The sequence below is a fragment of the Nanorana parkeri genome, unplaced genomic scaffold, assembly GCF_000935625.1.
Source record: "Nanorana parkeri isolate BGI_ZX_2015 unplaced genomic scaffold, ASM93562v1 scaffold267, whole genome shotgun sequence".
NCBI classification, from domain to species: domain Eukaryota; kingdom Metazoa; phylum Chordata; class Amphibia; order Anura; family Dicroglossidae; genus Nanorana; species Nanorana parkeri.
The window spans coordinates 3,578-21,491 of NW_017306535.1; the positions used below are offsets into that span (position 1 = coordinate 3,578).

Consider the following 17,914-nt stretch of genomic DNA (forward strand, 5'->3'; position numbering starts at 1 on the left):
AGATCGAGAAATAAGTGAGCGACAATATGTGTTTGCTCACTTCCCGATCTACTGAGCCGACCTGTGACAGTTTCATTGTCGCAGGTCGGCTCAGATTATGAGGCTGAGTGAAAATCACTCACCTCATAATTCTCCTTTTAAGGCCTCATTCAAATGGCCTTGCACATCCGTGCATATCTGCACCTGGGGCTGACAGCCATGTCTTTTCATTGAGTTGTGCAGGAGGCCACACTCACCAGCTCTCACTCAGGGATACAGGTCCCTGCATGGACGTGAACATTGTACGGTCTTAGCATGTCTGTGTGAATGTACAAGTGGGCCCCAATTTATTTGGGCTCCCACTTTCACGGGATTGCGGCGGTCTTAGTTCATTTTTGTGTGGTAAACATGTTATAGGTTTTAATGGTCTGTCAATTAATGTAATAAAAAATAAAATATGGTTATACATATAAAATAAATATATATCAATGATAAAGTGTATTCCCCTTTAAAAAATGTTTTTTTTAAAAATCACCTGATAGTTTGAGCGGGAAAACCCCTGGCTCGGAAGTTTTGTGACTGAGCAATCTACGTTTGGTTTGATGGTTTAAGATGTAACGGTTTTGATTAAATTCAGTTTTAAGAAGAATTAAACCAATAAAAGTGCCGCGGCCATTTTTTGTTCCAAATATTTGGTGTCTGTGTCATTTATTTATTAGTATAGTACCGCCTGCAATTCCATGAGCCCTTAGGAGTCTACACAATGGGAACTTAGGGGATAGGATGTTATATTGCTGGGAATATCATTCTTCTTCCCATCTGTTGTACTATTACTCACATATTACATCCTCAAATCTGAACAGGACTTATTGACTACACTAATCCAGACTGTTTCCTAAAAATTGTTATCTCACAAATATACAGTATGTACACATTGCTGACTCAGTGCTGCTGGAAAGAGAGCCTTTCTTTATTAAAGTGAGCCTGTCAAATGTACAGCAACATTAAAAGATCACAAAAAACAGGTCAGGATTTGCTTTTAAAGTGGACCATTTCACATAAAATCCACAGATCCATGTCAGCTTAGCTAAATAACATTAAAGTAAAATAAGTGCCTCTTTCTTGCCATTAATTAAAAAAAGTAGTTCATCAGCTGCCCAGCCAAGTATGACATGATCTCTGGCCCCCTGCAGCATTATGAGTGTTTCTCCGTCTAGTTGTTTTCAGACAAACCCTGCCAGTTTGGGAGAATTGCATTAAGAGAAAAGGATTAGCACGGCACAGCCAATATGGCTGCCCATATTACAAGCTATGCAAAGAGGCAAGGTTTTTAAAACATATGTAATAGGTACATTAAATTGAACCATCCCTTAGTCCATCCAGGGCCCAAAGTAAAAGGGTTCCTTAACTCCCCTTATCTCTAGCAGCATGTAATCCCCTTACTTCCTACCCCTGCCGATCCATTCAGCTGTCGGAAGTGAAGTGATATACACAGGTATTGCTGAGGATGTGACTCAGTCTTCCTCTCCAATGTAACAGTGAGCCTTCTAACACTGTAATTTAGGAGCGGGGAAAGCGTCCATAACCCTATGTGAGCTCTGACAAGTTGGTTTGGAGCTCACATATGGAGCTTACAGCTTGGGCTTTGCTTCCATTGTTGACAACACTTCTATAGAAAATGTACAGAAGAGCCATTTCAGTATGGTTCGGTGGAGAATATGGAGCCAACCATTGGTGACCTCTTTGTGAAAATTCTGGTATTCTGCAAAAAATATATGCAGCTAATACATTATTATAGTCTTTTTACCTTTTATTACTGAACTCAATTCTAGGAGAGGAGTTTTTGGTTGCAGGATACCCCCCAAAAAGCACAGAAATAGGACAAGTATTCCCAAAGTAGCAACAGGCTCTTGGAAATCCAACTCCATGATCAATTTCACCTCCTGCCCACCCCTCTCTTGCTGTCTGATCACTGGATTAAAAAAAATCCCTTTCTAAAATCCTTGTTTTACTTACCTTAAGGAGAGGAGCTGAGGGGTTTACTTCTCACAGGTCCCAGCATGTCTTGCCATCCCTAGACCTATGGGACATGGGTCCCATAAGTCTAGGGAAAAGTAAACTCCTCAGCTCCTCACCATGGGATACATTTCCAGCTTTGCTCTTACAATACCCGCACCAGTTTCCCTCCTCTCCACGAAAGAACTCCAGGATACTCAGGGCTCCCCTGCTGGCAGACACCTAGCTAAATCCTGGGCTGCCACCTTGACAACATGCAGTCCTGAGAACGTAGCAGCCAATGTGACTGCATTGACAGCCATCATTGCATGAGACAGTCTGAGCTATGTTCTGCCGACGTGTGAGAAAGGCATATTTTGGGTGAGTGGCAGGGATTGCATGGGAAACAACAAAATTATGAGGTTGAACTATAACTCTCAACAGTCATGGTGAATTCAGCTCAGTATTGTACGCATCTCTGGCTGTCAATGCAGTCATATTGTGGACCCACTTACACTAGCCAGCGCTTCAGTGGACAGGCTAGTGGGTTGCGAGAGCTCTGGCTGTATGAAATCGATAGTCACTCACACTCCAAGTTCCTACTAAGTCAATTCCTTTATTGACTATAGTAGTGTCACAATCATAGCGACGTTTCGGAACCAAGTGGTTCCTTCTTCAGCCCAACAACTTTTTGTTGGGCTGAAGAAGGAAGCACTTTGTTCCGAAACGTTGTTATGATTGTGACACTACTATAGTCAATAGAGGAATTGACTTAGTAGGAAATTGGAGTGCGAGGGACTATTTAATCAATTTCATGTTAGTGGCGGAGGCATCTGCAGTCACTACGGCACCCACCTGACCGACCCTTGGGTTTGTTTCCGGTCAGGAGTGCGAATGACCATATCTTGGATTAAGCTCCGGTTGTATCACACATTGCCGGAGCTGTCACTGTTTACATTTTTTATTTCTTTTTTTTTTTTTTTTTACCGGGGGGCTATACAAGAAAATACAATTATAAATGGTGTATGGCCAGCTATACTCTCTGTTAGATTTTTGTAAACCATCATACACTACTGGTGTTATCACTACTTTGTAAATATACAGTGATAACAGTTGTTGATAATCCCAGCCATTTATCTTTTGCCGGCAGCTATAGATTGCGCTGACCATCCAGTAGCCAAAGTAAACCTACCATAGGATAGACATAGAACAAATTGCTGTTCTGCCTATGGAAAAAAACAATTGTAAAAAACAAAAACAAATGCAGCCATCTCATCTAAAGACTGGTAGGCTGCAATATATTGCACTTTTGTAGGTTTTAATATGCTTTAACCACTTGCTGTGCGGCTGTTGTAATTGGGAGGGGGGCCAATAGAGTAACAATCGCCATAGCGACCCAGGCGGCCACTATGGGGCCCGTGTACGGGGGGGCCAGGGCATCCCTCTGATGCCGTGCGGGCCGCCTGGGTAGCTATGGCATATCAGGGTGCTGGCTGTCAAGAGGAACGCACCGCTGTTATATCACTGACAACCTGTCAGTGATGTGTGCAGTGGTGCGTTCTTCCTCACAGCCGCTGCTGAGCTGTGTCAGTGACAGCCAGCAGCTTCTGCAGAAACCGGCGTTTGCAGTGAAGGAGGAGGCGGGGCCCGGCGACCTAAGAGTGGGAGGGGCCAGTGATGTAAGAGGTGGCGGGGCCCATCGATAGAGGAGAAGACAGCGCCCGACGATGAAAGAGGCTGGGCCCGGGGACGGAAGAGGAGGTAGACCGCGCTGACAGGTAAGAGGTGTGCAGCCCACTTGAGACCCTGCAGAGCCCACCATAGAGAGTCTATGGTGGGCTCTGCAGGGTCACTCTCAGTAGGGCTGTTTGGTATATCAGGTGGGCTCTGCAAGGGGCATAACTAGAAATCAAAGGGCCCCATACAGAATTTTGCTATGGGGCCCTGTTATTTCTAGTTACGCCCCTGGTGGGGGCATTTATAAACATCCCCCCCTCCACTCTCCCCGAGGGGCGCGCGAGCGGGAAAGTTTAAAAAGTTAAACAGTCTGTGACGACTGTTACATACAAGCACTCTATAGCTGCTCGATCACTTGTATGGAGCTGGGGAGTGTGTGGTGCCCCTTTCTCCGCCGCCACTGCTAGCTATAACGGCTTCACTGTCCAGTGTTTCAGTGTTTGGGCCCAGGACCAGCACAGCAGGTCTCTGCACTGAGATCGGAAGGAAATCGGCACACTTACAGCGGCTGATCTCGCCTCTAATCACTGAAAGTGGATGTGAGGTGAATTACATCCCTTCCGCTTTTAAGTCAGCACATCTCTGCTTCATCAGCTTCTTTGGGGCCCCCAGTTGACATTAGGAGTCTAGTAGACCCCTAATGTCTACATAAAGAGCACCTGTCAATGTATCTGTTCTATCACATAGGGTACTTGTTATCTCCCTATGTGATCACAATAAAGTTAAAGGAGAACTATGAGGTGAGTGATTTCCACTCATCCTCATAGTTAGAGCCGTCGGCTCTATTGATCGGGAAGTGAACAAACACATACCGCCGCTCGCTCACCTCCAGATCATCTCCCTGTAGAGAGCGGTGACTGTCTTGCTGTTTGAGAGATTTCCCCTCACTTCCTGTCCTGGGAACAATCTTTTTTTACTAGACAGGAAGTGAAAGCATCTCTCAGTGGGGCCTTCAACTCTATTAAAACCTGACAGGAGTTCTAATCCTTCCCCACTCTATCCATAACTAAAGAAACCCCGCCCGGGTCCCCCCCCCCCCCTCCCTGCTCCAATCCTCCAGCGCTGACTGGAGAAATGGACAGGTGAGGGGGTGTGCACAGCTTGCTCTGCCTCTAGATAGGCAGAGCCATCTAGATAGGCAGAGCCAGCTGTCACTATTGATGTGATTTCTGGTTTTCTTGTATTTCATTTTGTCAATAACAGAAACAAAAAGAAGCAAAAAATGTATAAAATATGTGAAAATATGTACTCATTGAAGCTATGGTTTCTCCCCAAGTAGGAAGCATCCCCCCCCAAATGTTCCAGGAGCCATAGGGAATCCCCCAGGGCCATCATGTATGGAAAAATAGATGTGAGAATCGTGGGAAATGACAGGATCCTGGTGGCACTGGGTAGACTGATGTCACCCACTGGCTGTACTATAATATAATACCGGTATGTACTCATTGAAGCTATGGTTTCTCCCCAAGTAGGAGGCACCAGCACCCCTAAACGCTCCAGGAACCATAGTGAATCCCGCAGGGCAATCATGGATGGGAATAGATGTGAGAAATGAGAATCGCGGGAAATGACAGGATCCTGGTGGCGCTGGGCAGGCTGATGTCACCCACATTAGCTGTAGATAAGATAGTAGAAGTGAAAAGACACACTCCCCACACACAGCTCCAGGGCACAGGCGTAGTACCGCGGACCTCCACAGGGGGCGCCGGTGTGCCGCTAGAAGCAGGTGGGAGGGGGCGCCTGGGAGTCACACGCTCGCTCAGTAACTTGCTGCTTGTCAATCGCGGAGGAAGCCATGGACAGCGATGATGAAAACGTGGAGGAGACGGTGGAAGGTGGGTGCTTTGTGTCTACACTGTGCTCCCTTTTACACCGCACGCCGTAGATCAGCGCTACATGCCCCAAAAAGCAGGGGAGGAGGATGTGGTGCTCAGATTACATTGTGCCTGGAAAGTGTTGGATGTGGGGGTGAGCCTGTGTAAAGTGGGGCTCCAGCCTATAGAAGGGGACAGGCAGCATTGAGGGGAGAGCCATGTGTTTACATACACCAGATCCCACAAGGACATATCACACATCATAACAAGCTGCGTAATCAGTGCTGTGTCTGGGGGCACAAAGTGGTCCTGCTGAATCGGTCTAGTACTGAGCTCTGAGAATACATACATGCTGTATATGACATGTACATACGTCACAACACCCGAGCATGTCATGTTCTCTACTAAGCCTTCTACACCTGATACCACTTAAAGTGCATATCCACTTCTGCATCCAAATCAGGATGGCACCTACTTTATATTTGTTACATGTTCCTGATCACATTGTAGAACTTTACAGACACGTTTAATTATTGCTGCTTAAATTTTCCTGTGCTTAAAAAATCCTATAAATCTTACCTAGCTTCCCCTTCCATGTGTATGTCCATCTTTGCAGCCAATTAGGAAACCCCCCACTATATGTTTATGTATTCCCATTCACACAGTACACCTAAAAATACATTTATAGAAAATATTTACCTGTCTAGTTTCTACATCAGACTCTACAGGCAGCTTGTATTGTTCGCAGTAACATGCGGAACCATACACCATAGCGGGGCTGGGCAAATGCCGGCCCTTCAGCTTTTGTAGAACTACAAGCCCCATGAGACATTGCAAGATTCTTATAGCCATAGGTATGACTCCCAGAGACATGCATCATGGGATTTGTAGTTTCACCACAGCTGAAGGGCCAGAGTTTGCCAACCCCTGCACTATAGGGACAATTATTTTACACATGCCCAGTAAATTATTTTTACCCAGGGATGGGCAATTTTGGCCCTCCGGTTGTGCTTTAACTACAAATCCCAACATGCCTCTGGGAGTCATAGCTGCAACTGTCAGTCTTGCAGTGCCTCATGGGACTTGTAGTTCCACAACAGCTGGAGGGCCGGAGTTTCCCAACCCTGCATTAACATAAAATGTGGCACCCAAGCCTTCATATCTTTGTCAGGACAGGCAGTGAGCACATCGTGTTTACAACTGATAATGAAGACCTGCCAGCTCAGTATAGATGGGGTTAATAATGGTAAACATGTCCCCCAAATGGGTGCGCCTACATATGAATACTGCAACCGTCCCACATGTTAGGTATCACCACCCACACCAGAGTGATAATATTAGGACCTGCTGTTAAAGGATCACTCATGGACACTTGTGATTACCAAAGTTTGTCGCCGTTTCACGGGTGCACGCAATTTTAGGGCTTGACAGGTTTGGTGTCTATTTACTTGGTTCAACTTTATCTTTTATATTTGACAAATAAATTGGGGATTATATTGTGTTTGGAGTAAAATTCACTTTGGGGAATTTACAACTGAAAATGTAGATTTGATAAACGGTTGTGCTAATCTAGTGTGACATACAAAATTGCAGCTTTGGACACTTTATTCTCTATGGTCACTAATCATTTGGGGGGGTTTCAGTAATCTTCATGCCTAAAATGTGCACAAAAGTTAAAAATGGCTTTGGTACTGGAAATAAGGAGGGGGCTGGGGAGGTATGTTTACCTTAATTAACCCTGTCTGTACTGTGGCAGATCTCATTATCAGTTGTATACTAGATATGCTCACTGTCCTAACAAAGGGTTAAAGATATGAAGGCTTGGGTGCTACATTGTATGTTGATGCTGTAACGAGCGAGCACTCCTCTGCTATTACTGGATCAGATGTCAGACCGCAACGTCTGATTTCTCGGTCGTCCGATGCTCCGGGATTCTAACTACAGCTATGTGCCGTTCGAATCCAGTTGTGATAGCTCAGAACAAACGCCAGGCAGGCTGTATCTAAGTTCAAACAGGAATCTCCTTTATTGGATGCACACAACACACTTTTATTCACAGCAGTTTGAACACCCCGCCCCAAACCAACAGCTTCCTATTGGTCAATTATAAAGTGCCTTCTAGTCCTCACCTAGGTCCTCTTGGCCATGCAAATGATGACTTAAAACAGGGTCAGCAGGGATTGGTGCGATAGCTTGAATGGGAGGGCTGATATGTGTGGCCATGCAAATGAGGACTTGAAACAGGGTCAGCAGGGATTGGTCCGATAGCTTGAATGGGAGGGCTGATATGTGTGGCCATGCAAATGAGGACTTGAAACAGGGTCAGCAGGGATTGGTCCGATAGCTTGAATGGGAGGGCTGATATGTATAATGACACAGAGACGTCCCAGGAGATAAAGTATTCCAAGGACCATGACAGATGCACATGGAAAAAAAATTGTCCCTGAGTGTTCCCATAGTGTATTGTTCAGCAGGTTATTCTATAGGGTCCGATGTAGTATCCTGCTCCAAACAAACAACTAGAAAGGTAAGAAACATTAAGGGCCCATTCACACCACATCATCTCCAGACCACATGGTTTCCAAACCCAAAATGCATCCCAATGTATCCCTATGCTATTCCTGGCCTCTGTTCACGCCGCACTGGAACTGCGGACAGGTTCACACCATTTTCCGGACCAAAATGGTGTGAACCTGCCCTTTAAGAAAAATATTTGTAGATATGCTGTGTGGATGGGAACACATAACAAACATATGGGGGGGGGGGGCATATTCCACCTTTTGTAATGTAATAAATGCAGTCACATTAATCAAAAATAATGTGCATTTATTCAATTTTTGCATTGAAGCCTGCAGAGCATTGCAACCACTATCGGTGCATGGCGTGTGCAATTCACAGGCTCCTGCAGACTCTCCTTCAGCCTTCAGTTATGGGGCTGGAGGAAGTGAACAATAGACAACAAGTGCATTAATTTGTGCGCCATTGACATATGTGAGTCCTGTTGCTGCGGTGGGGGATGGGACTTGTGTGAATGGGATGATGCAGCTGTGCGGGTGGGAAAAAAAGAAAAGAAGCATGCTGCAGGGACAAGAACTCATAACATCACAAAGTTACTGGAGCTGTCATGAAAGACCAAATAGTGTGACACCTTTTTGTTTTGTTTTATATGTACGTCTTCTAACCCAGGGGTGAGCAACTCCGGCCCTCCAGCTGTTGTGGAACTACAAGTCCCATGAGGCATTGCAAGACTGCCAGTTACAGGCATGACTCTCAGAGACCGAGGATTTGTAGTTTAAGCACAGCTGCAGGGCCAGAGTTGTGCACCCCTGTTCTAATATATGTTTAGGTGTATACATAAAAGAGATGTATTCCAATGAAATGTGAAGATATTTTATTTTAATATTGCATAATAAAATAATACAAACGTGATACATATCTGAATTGGATTAAAATGTTTCTTTGTATAAGACAGAGGATAGATTCAGCAAGACATGAAAGGGCTTAACAACGCAGGCTGGCACATGTATCACAGTGACACGTGAGAATATTCTCGTCACATGTGACACTCGCTGTGTTCTGTTTGTGGATAAGCAGACATTGTTTCCTTGTTTGTGTTCTTTGTGAACAAGCTATAGAGGATCTGGAAAGATCAGAGCGTAACCTACAACTGCACACAAAAGGCCTAGATACAGCGGGGCACAGAATAATAAGGAAGCATCATCAGCCAATTAGATTTCAGTTTACTTTTGTCATATCAGTGAATAGTTGGCTCTGATTGGCTGGTGTGAGTAGTGTTTAGTGTGTTGCTGTTTACTTGGTGAAATATTCTATTTAGTATGTATAAAGACTAACGCTGGCTATGCACTGAGGGAATTTCATCCAGTTCTAGATGAGTCTGCTGTCTCCTGTCCAACATCCTTTGATGGAAAAATTCACGGAGCCAGGCGGAAAATTGTCAGCCAGAGAGCGGATGGCCAGCTTCAGAATAAGAACTCTGCAGTGATTAAAAGGGAACTATGGGGTAAGTGTTTTTCCCCATAGTTCTCTTAAGGGTCACAGGAGGACATATCCTAACCTGTCGTGACCCAAAGCTCAGTATATCGCTAGCTATTGCCCGCGGTTAACTGTGAGCGATGCAGCCAGGACGGATCCCGACATTACTGTTGAGATCCACCCACATGTGTGAGTGACAGCTGGCTCTGCCTATCTAGAGGCATGACCAGCTGTGCCCGCCCCCTTCCCTGTCCGTTCCTCCAGTCAGCGCTGGAGGATTGGAGAGGGAGGGGAGTGGGGGGGAATGCCTGCAGGGAGCCGTGAGTGACAGTCACTGCTCTCTGCAGGGAGATGATCGAGAAGTGAGCAGATCGCTGCATGTTTCTGCTCACTGACAGGACGCAGCTGCATGCTGGTAAATGCCGTCCCAAACTTACAGGCTTGGATGCACGCCCTTGAACACTGTACGGCTGTGCACATCATTGTGAATGAGGCCTTAGTACAAGGGTGGGCAACTCAGGCCCTCTAGCTGAGCTTTAACTACAAATCCCTTCATGCCTCTGGGAGTCATGCCTGTGGCTGTCAGAGTCTTGCAAGGCCTCATGGGTCATGTAGTTCAACAACAGCAGGAGGACTAGAGTTGCCCACCTCTGCCATACCAGCATTAATGTGCCTGCCTCACTGGAAGGTTTAGCCACTGGGTGCTGGCAATGACAGGTCCTTGTTAGCGTTTCTGGTATTTTAATCAATAATCTCTGTAATAATTGTAAAATGTTAAAGAGGTGCCTTGAATGAAACCTACCGGCCTGCTTGCATATGAAAAGGTACATAATATGCCGTAACAACGCGTCTGCACTTTCCTGTTGTCTTATTACACTGGGACTCATGTAATAGGAACGTTTTGCACACATGGTGTGTTTTCAAGTGTATTTTGCAGTCACATTTGAGAAAACCCCCCTATATGTTTGTGTCACACGGCACACCTAAAAGTCATTTTTTACAAATATTTCTTAAACTGGGCACACATGGAGATATTTGTTTTGTTCATCCTGCGAGGCTGAACCAAAACAAAACGACAGGTTCCTCTATTCGCGCTAACAGTGTGGATGACCCATTTTCTTGCTGGGTACATTGTATTTTGACCGGTGCTGTGGACCCATGTGTACCCGGCTTTACCTTGTTAGATATTTCTCTGGAGGAGGCCAATGTGCAGACTGCGCTTTATAGTGAACAATTTATAAGGGAGTCTGTCCCCATAGAAGGACTAGTAATACTCTGAATCTGCTGTCATTAATATACAATGGGGTGGGTATCAAAACTGGAGCAGTTGCCCATAGTAACCATGAACGGTAGAAGCTGATTGGTTGCCATGAATAGTTGTTTCAGATTCTGTCTGCTCCAGTTTTGCTAAATTTCCCTCAATGCTTCTAGATATTTAACCTTTAGTTAGAACAGACAGTGTTCAAGTCTAGTGTACAACTGATAATGAGATCTGCCTGCAGAGTAGAGACAGGGTTAATTATGGGAAACATTAGGCGTCCCCGATGCTCCTCCGCTCCATCTAGTGGCCATACAGAGCTGTGAATCTCATTCGCAAAGTGAAGAGTTGTGTGTAAACAATTTTATAAATTGGCCCCTAAGCAGGACCGGGGTGCTAGACTGTTTTGCGGCCCTTGCAAGACCAGCTACTTGCACGCCAAGCCCCCCTCCCCGTGTGGGGTCTGACTACAGGAGCTGGGAGGAAGTGCTGTTGCGTGCGTGGGGCGGCTTGCGCTGCCCCTCATTGGCTGTATACCTCTTTATCGCAGATTGGCTGGAGTTTGCAGGAGGCGGCTTAGTCTCCAGCGGATAACCATCCTACAGTGGTATTTGGGAAGCCAGCAGAGTGCGAGGCAGTCGCTGGTCGAGGTTGCGCCCAGGGCCGGATTAAGAGCATCAAGGGCCTGGTGCTGAGGATCTTGGCGGGCATTTTTATGGAAATGTTGGCAGTTACCAGGGCCCTCTTCCTCCTGTCCGGTCTGTGATTTGTAGTCTCCCTACAGCTTGGAGTCATATAGGTGACACGGACATGTACCCATGCACAGTCTTACCTCACGAGTGACGGCAGCCCCGACTATAGGACAGCACTCTCCTCCCTGCTCTGAGAGAGCTCAAGGTATGTCCTAGTCAGGCTATCAGAACTGACACTTTCCAGTCCCAGGCTACCGTCACCCAATCCTCCCCCGGCAGCTCGCTGGTCATGGCTCGAAAATGGCACCGAAAGCTCAGAGCTTCTCATTCAAATTCCAGGCGGGGTGGGCCTGGAGCTGGAGCATCTGGCCCTGCCCCTAAGTACACATTTTTTATATCCAATCTACATGAATCACATTACATTTTCGTGTTTAAGTCTGTAATTTTACAAAATGTAACAACTCCTCCTGTGGCCACATGCTCATCAGTGACGTGCGGTACCTCTTACTCCGGGTGAGGCATTCTCCAGCCCTGCCGACCGAAGCCCCGCCTCCTGTCGGCCGAATCTGCGCCCCCGCCAGAGGAAACCCCCAACCCGTCCCCAAACTAGTGTAAAGGAGGAAGGGAGGAGACCGGGAGTAGCCTCCTTGTCCCTCACTTGCTCCTCACTGCTGAGGCGCTCCGTCCATGACAGGTTACACAGCGGGGAGGATTTCCCTGCTGTATTACATGTTAGATGCCGATCTGAGTGGAGAAAAAGCTGTCGGCTTCAGACATGCAGCGGACAGCTTTTTCCTCCATAATACTAGGTGAGGCTCTGCCTCCCCTGACCGCACGTCCCTGATAGTCATATATTATAAATAGACATTTCAGAGTAGTGTTGGTATTTAATTCCATTATTTGCCTTCCTTCCAGTGTACTTACATTTCCTAAATCTCTTTATTGAGGAGTCTCTCCTATATTCATATTTGTAGCCTCTGATCGCCAATATAAAGCCATTACGTATACACATTTGTATCAGAAAAAGGTTGAAGCAGAACTCTGCGCACACATTTATTAACCCTTGCAGTGGAGCTACCCCCACACTGCAAGGGTTAAGTGCTTGTTTTTGTCTAGGTTAATAAAAAAACTTTTTACTCACCTGATCCTCCGAGCCGGCTCTCTCTTAGACCAGTCCTGTCTGCCATGCTCCCCCTCCGCTGCAGTAGTCTAATGTCGCTGCGTCATCACGTTCAAGGGATGTAAGGGGCGCTGAGGGACATACCCTTGCTGGGGCGGAGTAGGAGAGAGCACTGTGACAGCTGACCGGCTCCGTGGATCAGGTGAGTATAACTTTTTTTCTTTTCTAGACAAAAATGAATAGTTAACCCTTGCAGTGCAGGTGTAGCCCCGCTGGGTAACCCCACAGCAATGGTTAATAAAATTTGTGCCCGTAGTTGTGATTTCAGTTAGCCATACACGTGTAGTTTTGTCTTGTTTAGCCACATAAGCTCCATTATTCTGAATACAAGGATGCTTATTCGAATATTGTCCCCTGTATGATCTGTGTTTTCCTTCTTTACCCAATAAGCCCAGTTTGAGCATGTTGTCACCATGGATGTAGTATTACTGTATGTGTTTATGACACTTTTTAGGTTATCATTGTCATCATTTTATACTGTTTGTATACGTTTGTCATAATCCTTTTTTTATGGTTGTTTTAACTGTCCCAATAAAACAAATACAATTCTAGTTTGACCTGTTATGTAATGTGTGAATGTTTTCAAGGCACACAAGTACGTACTACACTATAGCACAATGTACTCATTGCTAAACAGATTCATGGTATACAAGTCCTGCATGTATATTACTACAACAAAGATGGGTAAAGTGGGAGTCTAGCCAAAACCTTTTAGTTTATTTTTGGAATACGTATGTAAGGTCAGACCCCATATGAGCTTTTTATTGCTGTTTGTGTCCCCATCAGGGACATTTCCCTTAACATTCTGTCCAGGCACACCACAGGATGTGAGTAGATATCATACTTTTGACAGTTGACATCTTAACAAGTGTCCTTATGGAAGGTATTCCCTCTGCTACTGTGCTGGTGACAACCATAACTATGTGGATTTCCACTCAGTTTATGACCTGGTGGCACCTTAACAAGTGTCCCTATTGGAAGATATTCCTTCTACTACTGTGCTGGTGACAACCCAAAAAATTAGAAATTCCAATGTTTATGACCTGGTGGCACCTTAAAGGAGAACTATGGGGTCAGTGTTTTTCCCCATAGTTCTCCTTGGGGTAACAGGAGGACACAAACTAGCGTCCTCCCATCACCCTAAGCTCAGTATACCGCGCGCTACAGCTCGCGGTATACTGAGACGCCGCACCTGGAGCGGATCCCGACTTAGATGACGGGATCCGCCCAGCTGCGTGAGTGACAGCTGGCTCTGCCTATCTAGAGGCAGAGCCAGCTGTACCCGCCCCCTTCCGTTCCGCCAGTCAGCGCTGGCAGATCGGAGCGGGGAGGGGGGAATCCAGCCCCTCCCCCTGTCACGGCAGAGAGCCGTGACAGGATCGAGAGGTGAGGGAACCCGGTATGTGTTCGCTCACCTCCCGATCTACTGAGCCAACCTGTGACAGTCTCATTGTCACAGGTCGGCTTAGAACTATGACGTGAGTGGAAATCACTCATGTCATAGTTCTCCTTTAACAAGTGTCCCTATGCAAGGTATCTCCTCTATTGCTGTGCTTGTGACCAGTGGGCCAGTATTATAAATACAGCTTGAAGTTCAATGCTAAATTATAAGTAAGCAGAAATTGTACATCAGAAGGAAAGAGAGGGCACCACCATGAGCTGATTTCATTTTACCCAGGAGAGTCAGAAGACAAACCAGACTCCACCCACACACCCCAAAGTTTTCGATGCTTCTCTGGACAGTTCCTATGTACATGAATTGTCTTCTCATAAGGGATCACCTGATTACCTAAAGCTTCCCACTGGGAAAGTGTGGGGGCCAAAGGTTGCAACCATTTCATTTCTATCAGTTTATAGAACAAAAATTATGTTTCTTTCAAAAAGATTCTAGTATACTTGGGTCATGACCTGATGGTACCTCAGCAACTGTCCTTATTACTGTGCTGATGGCAACCATAAATATTTGTATTTCCAATATTTGTCACCTGGTGGCACCTTAACAAGTTTGCCTGTTGGAAGACATTCCTTCTACTACAGTGGCCCTATGCAAGGTATCTCCTCCACTGCTGTGTTGATGACAAACATAGATATTTGGATTTGCAATATTTGTGATCTGGTGGCACCTTAACAAGTGTCCCTGTTGGAAGACATTTCATTCTACTACTGTGCTGGTGACAACCATAAAAACTTTGATTTCCAATCAGTTTTGTGACCTGGTGGCAGTGGTCATCAGGAGAGGGAATACAAGTAGATCTCCCCAGCATACGCCACAAAAATAAAAACCCGAGGGGGGTTCTAAGGCTCGCACCTAAAAGTAAATTGAGCATATGCATGAGTTCAGATATTCTTGCCTTCATACTTTTTCTGGGTCAGTAATTCACTACTAATGAAGCAAGGATAAGTTTGATGGCCCTACACCAGGGGTGCCCACAATTTTTGTGTTAAGATCTACTTTTCAAATGACGAGCTCCATGAGATCTACCAACAAAAAGAAACTTCCCTCACTCTACTAACTCTCTCTCCTGGCTGTCTCTCCTGGCTGTCTCTCCTTGCTGTCTCTCCTTGCTCTCTCTCCTAGCTGTCTCTCCTAGCTGTCTCTCCTTGCTCTCTCTCTCCTGGCTGTCTCTCCTGGCTGTCTCTCCTTGCTGTCTCTCCTTGCTCTCTCTCCTAGCTGTCTCTCCTAGCTGTCTCTCCTTGCTCTCTCTCTCCTGGCTGTCTCTCCTGGCTGTCCCTCCTCGCTCTCCTGGCTGTCCCTCCTCGCTCTCTCTAAAGTCGCTGCTCTGCAATATTACAGAACACCGAGAAGCTAGACCTCGTACTTCTCCTTTTGGTGCTCAGCCCTCCATCCTAAAGTCACTGCTCTCATGCTGTCGGCCTCTGCCTTCATGTGTCAGACGCAGCAGACGGGGATGGGCTAAACAGACCGTAGGAGGGTTCTCGGGATAGTGAGCCGACTTGCAATCGTGATCTACCAGCATCAGCTTTGTGAGCTACTGGTAGATCACGATCTACCTAATGGGCACCCCTGCCCTAGACCATGGGTTGTCAACTCCAAACCTCTATGTGTTGTGTTGCCTCAGTCCCATGAGGCATTGCAAGAATGACAGTTAGAGGCATGACTCTCAGAGACAGGGTCATCTTGGAACATGTAGTTAAAGCACAACTGGAGGGCCAGAGTTGCCCACTCCTGGCCTAGACCTTACGCCTATGACCACAAGTCTGCAGTGGCAGCGTCTATAGTTCTATCCTGACATTTATTTTAATACATATCTGTTTGGTGCACCGTTTGGTTGCTGGTGACTGAACACAGATCTCTGGGGGGATCTGCGCTGCTGACTGTTCCTTTGGCAGTGGTGCGCGTGCCCGAAGCAGTAAATGAGTGTAATAAACAGACTTGTTAGCAGTTTACATTGCAAGGTTACAGGGGAGAGGGTGGGCTAAGATCATTATTACGTGATAGGTCCACTTTAATGTTATATTGTTACACAGATAAAGCAACAACAACGTAAAGCTGCTTGTTTTTCATGTTCCGTACCTGAGAATTACCTCTCACCCAGTTAGCGTGCCGCACCGACTGTAATCTTCTTTGTTATTAGACAGCAGAGATCTACATTGCTGTGACAGCAGGCAGACAGAGATTAGGAAGATGATGGTTAAAGGGATTTATTCTGTGAAATACAGCTGGAAGCTCTGGCTGGAGTAGCTATCGGTCTATCTCAGTTCAAGTACTCTCCAGTACTGTGTGATCATGTTTATGTAGCTGAACGAACACGTGCAGTTTTGACTTTTATTTAACAACGACCCGAATACTGAGAGCTTGTTCACAACATAAGCGGTGACTTATTTTTCAGCACCTCAACAACTCCAGTCACTGCTAGGGTTCAATGAAAATAATTGCTTTCTATGAGCTCTGTTTACGCCACAACATGGTGCTATGTAAACAAATGAAGGCACTGCTGTGCCGAGACCTGAATGAAGGATACATTGTGTACGCTTCAAATAAAGTTAAAAATAAAAAGGTAAAAATAAACCGTGTGATGCAGTGAAACATGGCGCCTTCCCTCCTGCCAGACCTCACCCTGCTCAATAAAAGTGAGGGCCGACTCTACGACACTCAAAAAACAAAAGTTTTATGCCCTGTTTACACCGCAATGCATGGGAATGTAGGCGGTACCCCCTTCCAAACTAACATAATTCTAATTTATAACATAAATAAATAATGCAAAATGACACCCAATGGATTAAAAACTAGCCGCGGCCCCTTTATTGGTTACCATATTCATTTATTATATTTAAAATAATTTCAACTTCATTAAACTAAAACTGATAACTGTTATTACTAACACTTAAAACCAACCAGCCACTACGACTCGGGCAATACTATAAATAACCATCCACCAATAAGTCCCCTCAAAGAGTGACAAACCACATAAAGGAGCACGCGACAAATATAGCTTAAGGGCTGGAGCTCGCTGTGAAAGAGTCCAGCCAACTGACTGCTCTCCCTTGGGAATTCCTTTATATAGGCTCCTGGCAACAGTGAAGGACACGAGCCAGGAGTTTTCCCGCCGAAGGGAAAATGTCAGGTAAATTTCTTAAAGGGGCATTACATAAAATTAAAGGGAGAAAAAAACACAGGGACCGCCACAATCCCATGTTAGTGGGCCCAAATAAATTGTTCACACTTTGCCAGATGTGATTGAGTAGCGCACTGCAGATAAAGTAAGAAAAATGTAAACAGTGACTGCTGAGGCGGTGTGAGTGTTGTATCGCCACAAATAAAAAATATGGATACCGGCACTCCAAATAGCAAAACAAATACGTCTATTTATTGACGCATGAGCAGCATAGCATGATACACTCAGTGCAAGGTTTCAGGATCTCACAGGATTCCCTGCATCAGGCAGAACAAGTTGGTGCTTATGGAGTGCCAGTGCCCATATTTTTATTTGTGATTGTGCCGGTCGCCATCCGTCGACAGCCGCAGCACCCACTTTAATATTTTGGAACAGCGGTTCTGAGTGCGAGGGGTTTATGGACACCACAACGCACTAGTCCACACGTGTGTAGCTGATGCATAGTGTCCCCTGTGCACGTGCACATAGAACTAATGTGAAAGTGGGCCCCAATTCATTTGGGAGCTCACTCTCATGGGATTGCGGTGGGCAAAGTATAGTTGGTGAGGTAGATAATGTTTGGAGAACCAAATTAGCTATTATTATTATTAATATATATATATATATATATATATATATATATATTCTGT

At 45.7% G+C, this 17,914-nt stretch overlaps 1 protein-coding gene across 1 annotated transcript in view; it reads left to right on the forward strand.

The window, feature by feature from the left end:
- Positions 1–5,479: 5,479 nt before the first annotated feature.
- Positions 5,480–17,914, forward strand: part of SETD7 (SET domain containing lysine methyltransferase 7) — a 41,931-nt gene continuing 29,496 nt past the window's right edge. The window contains 1 exon segment of the mRNA XM_018557098.1: positions 5,480–5,546. Coding sequence (XP_018412600.1) covers positions 5,507–5,546 — 40 coding nt within the window. The 5' untranslated portion in view covers positions 5,480–5,506.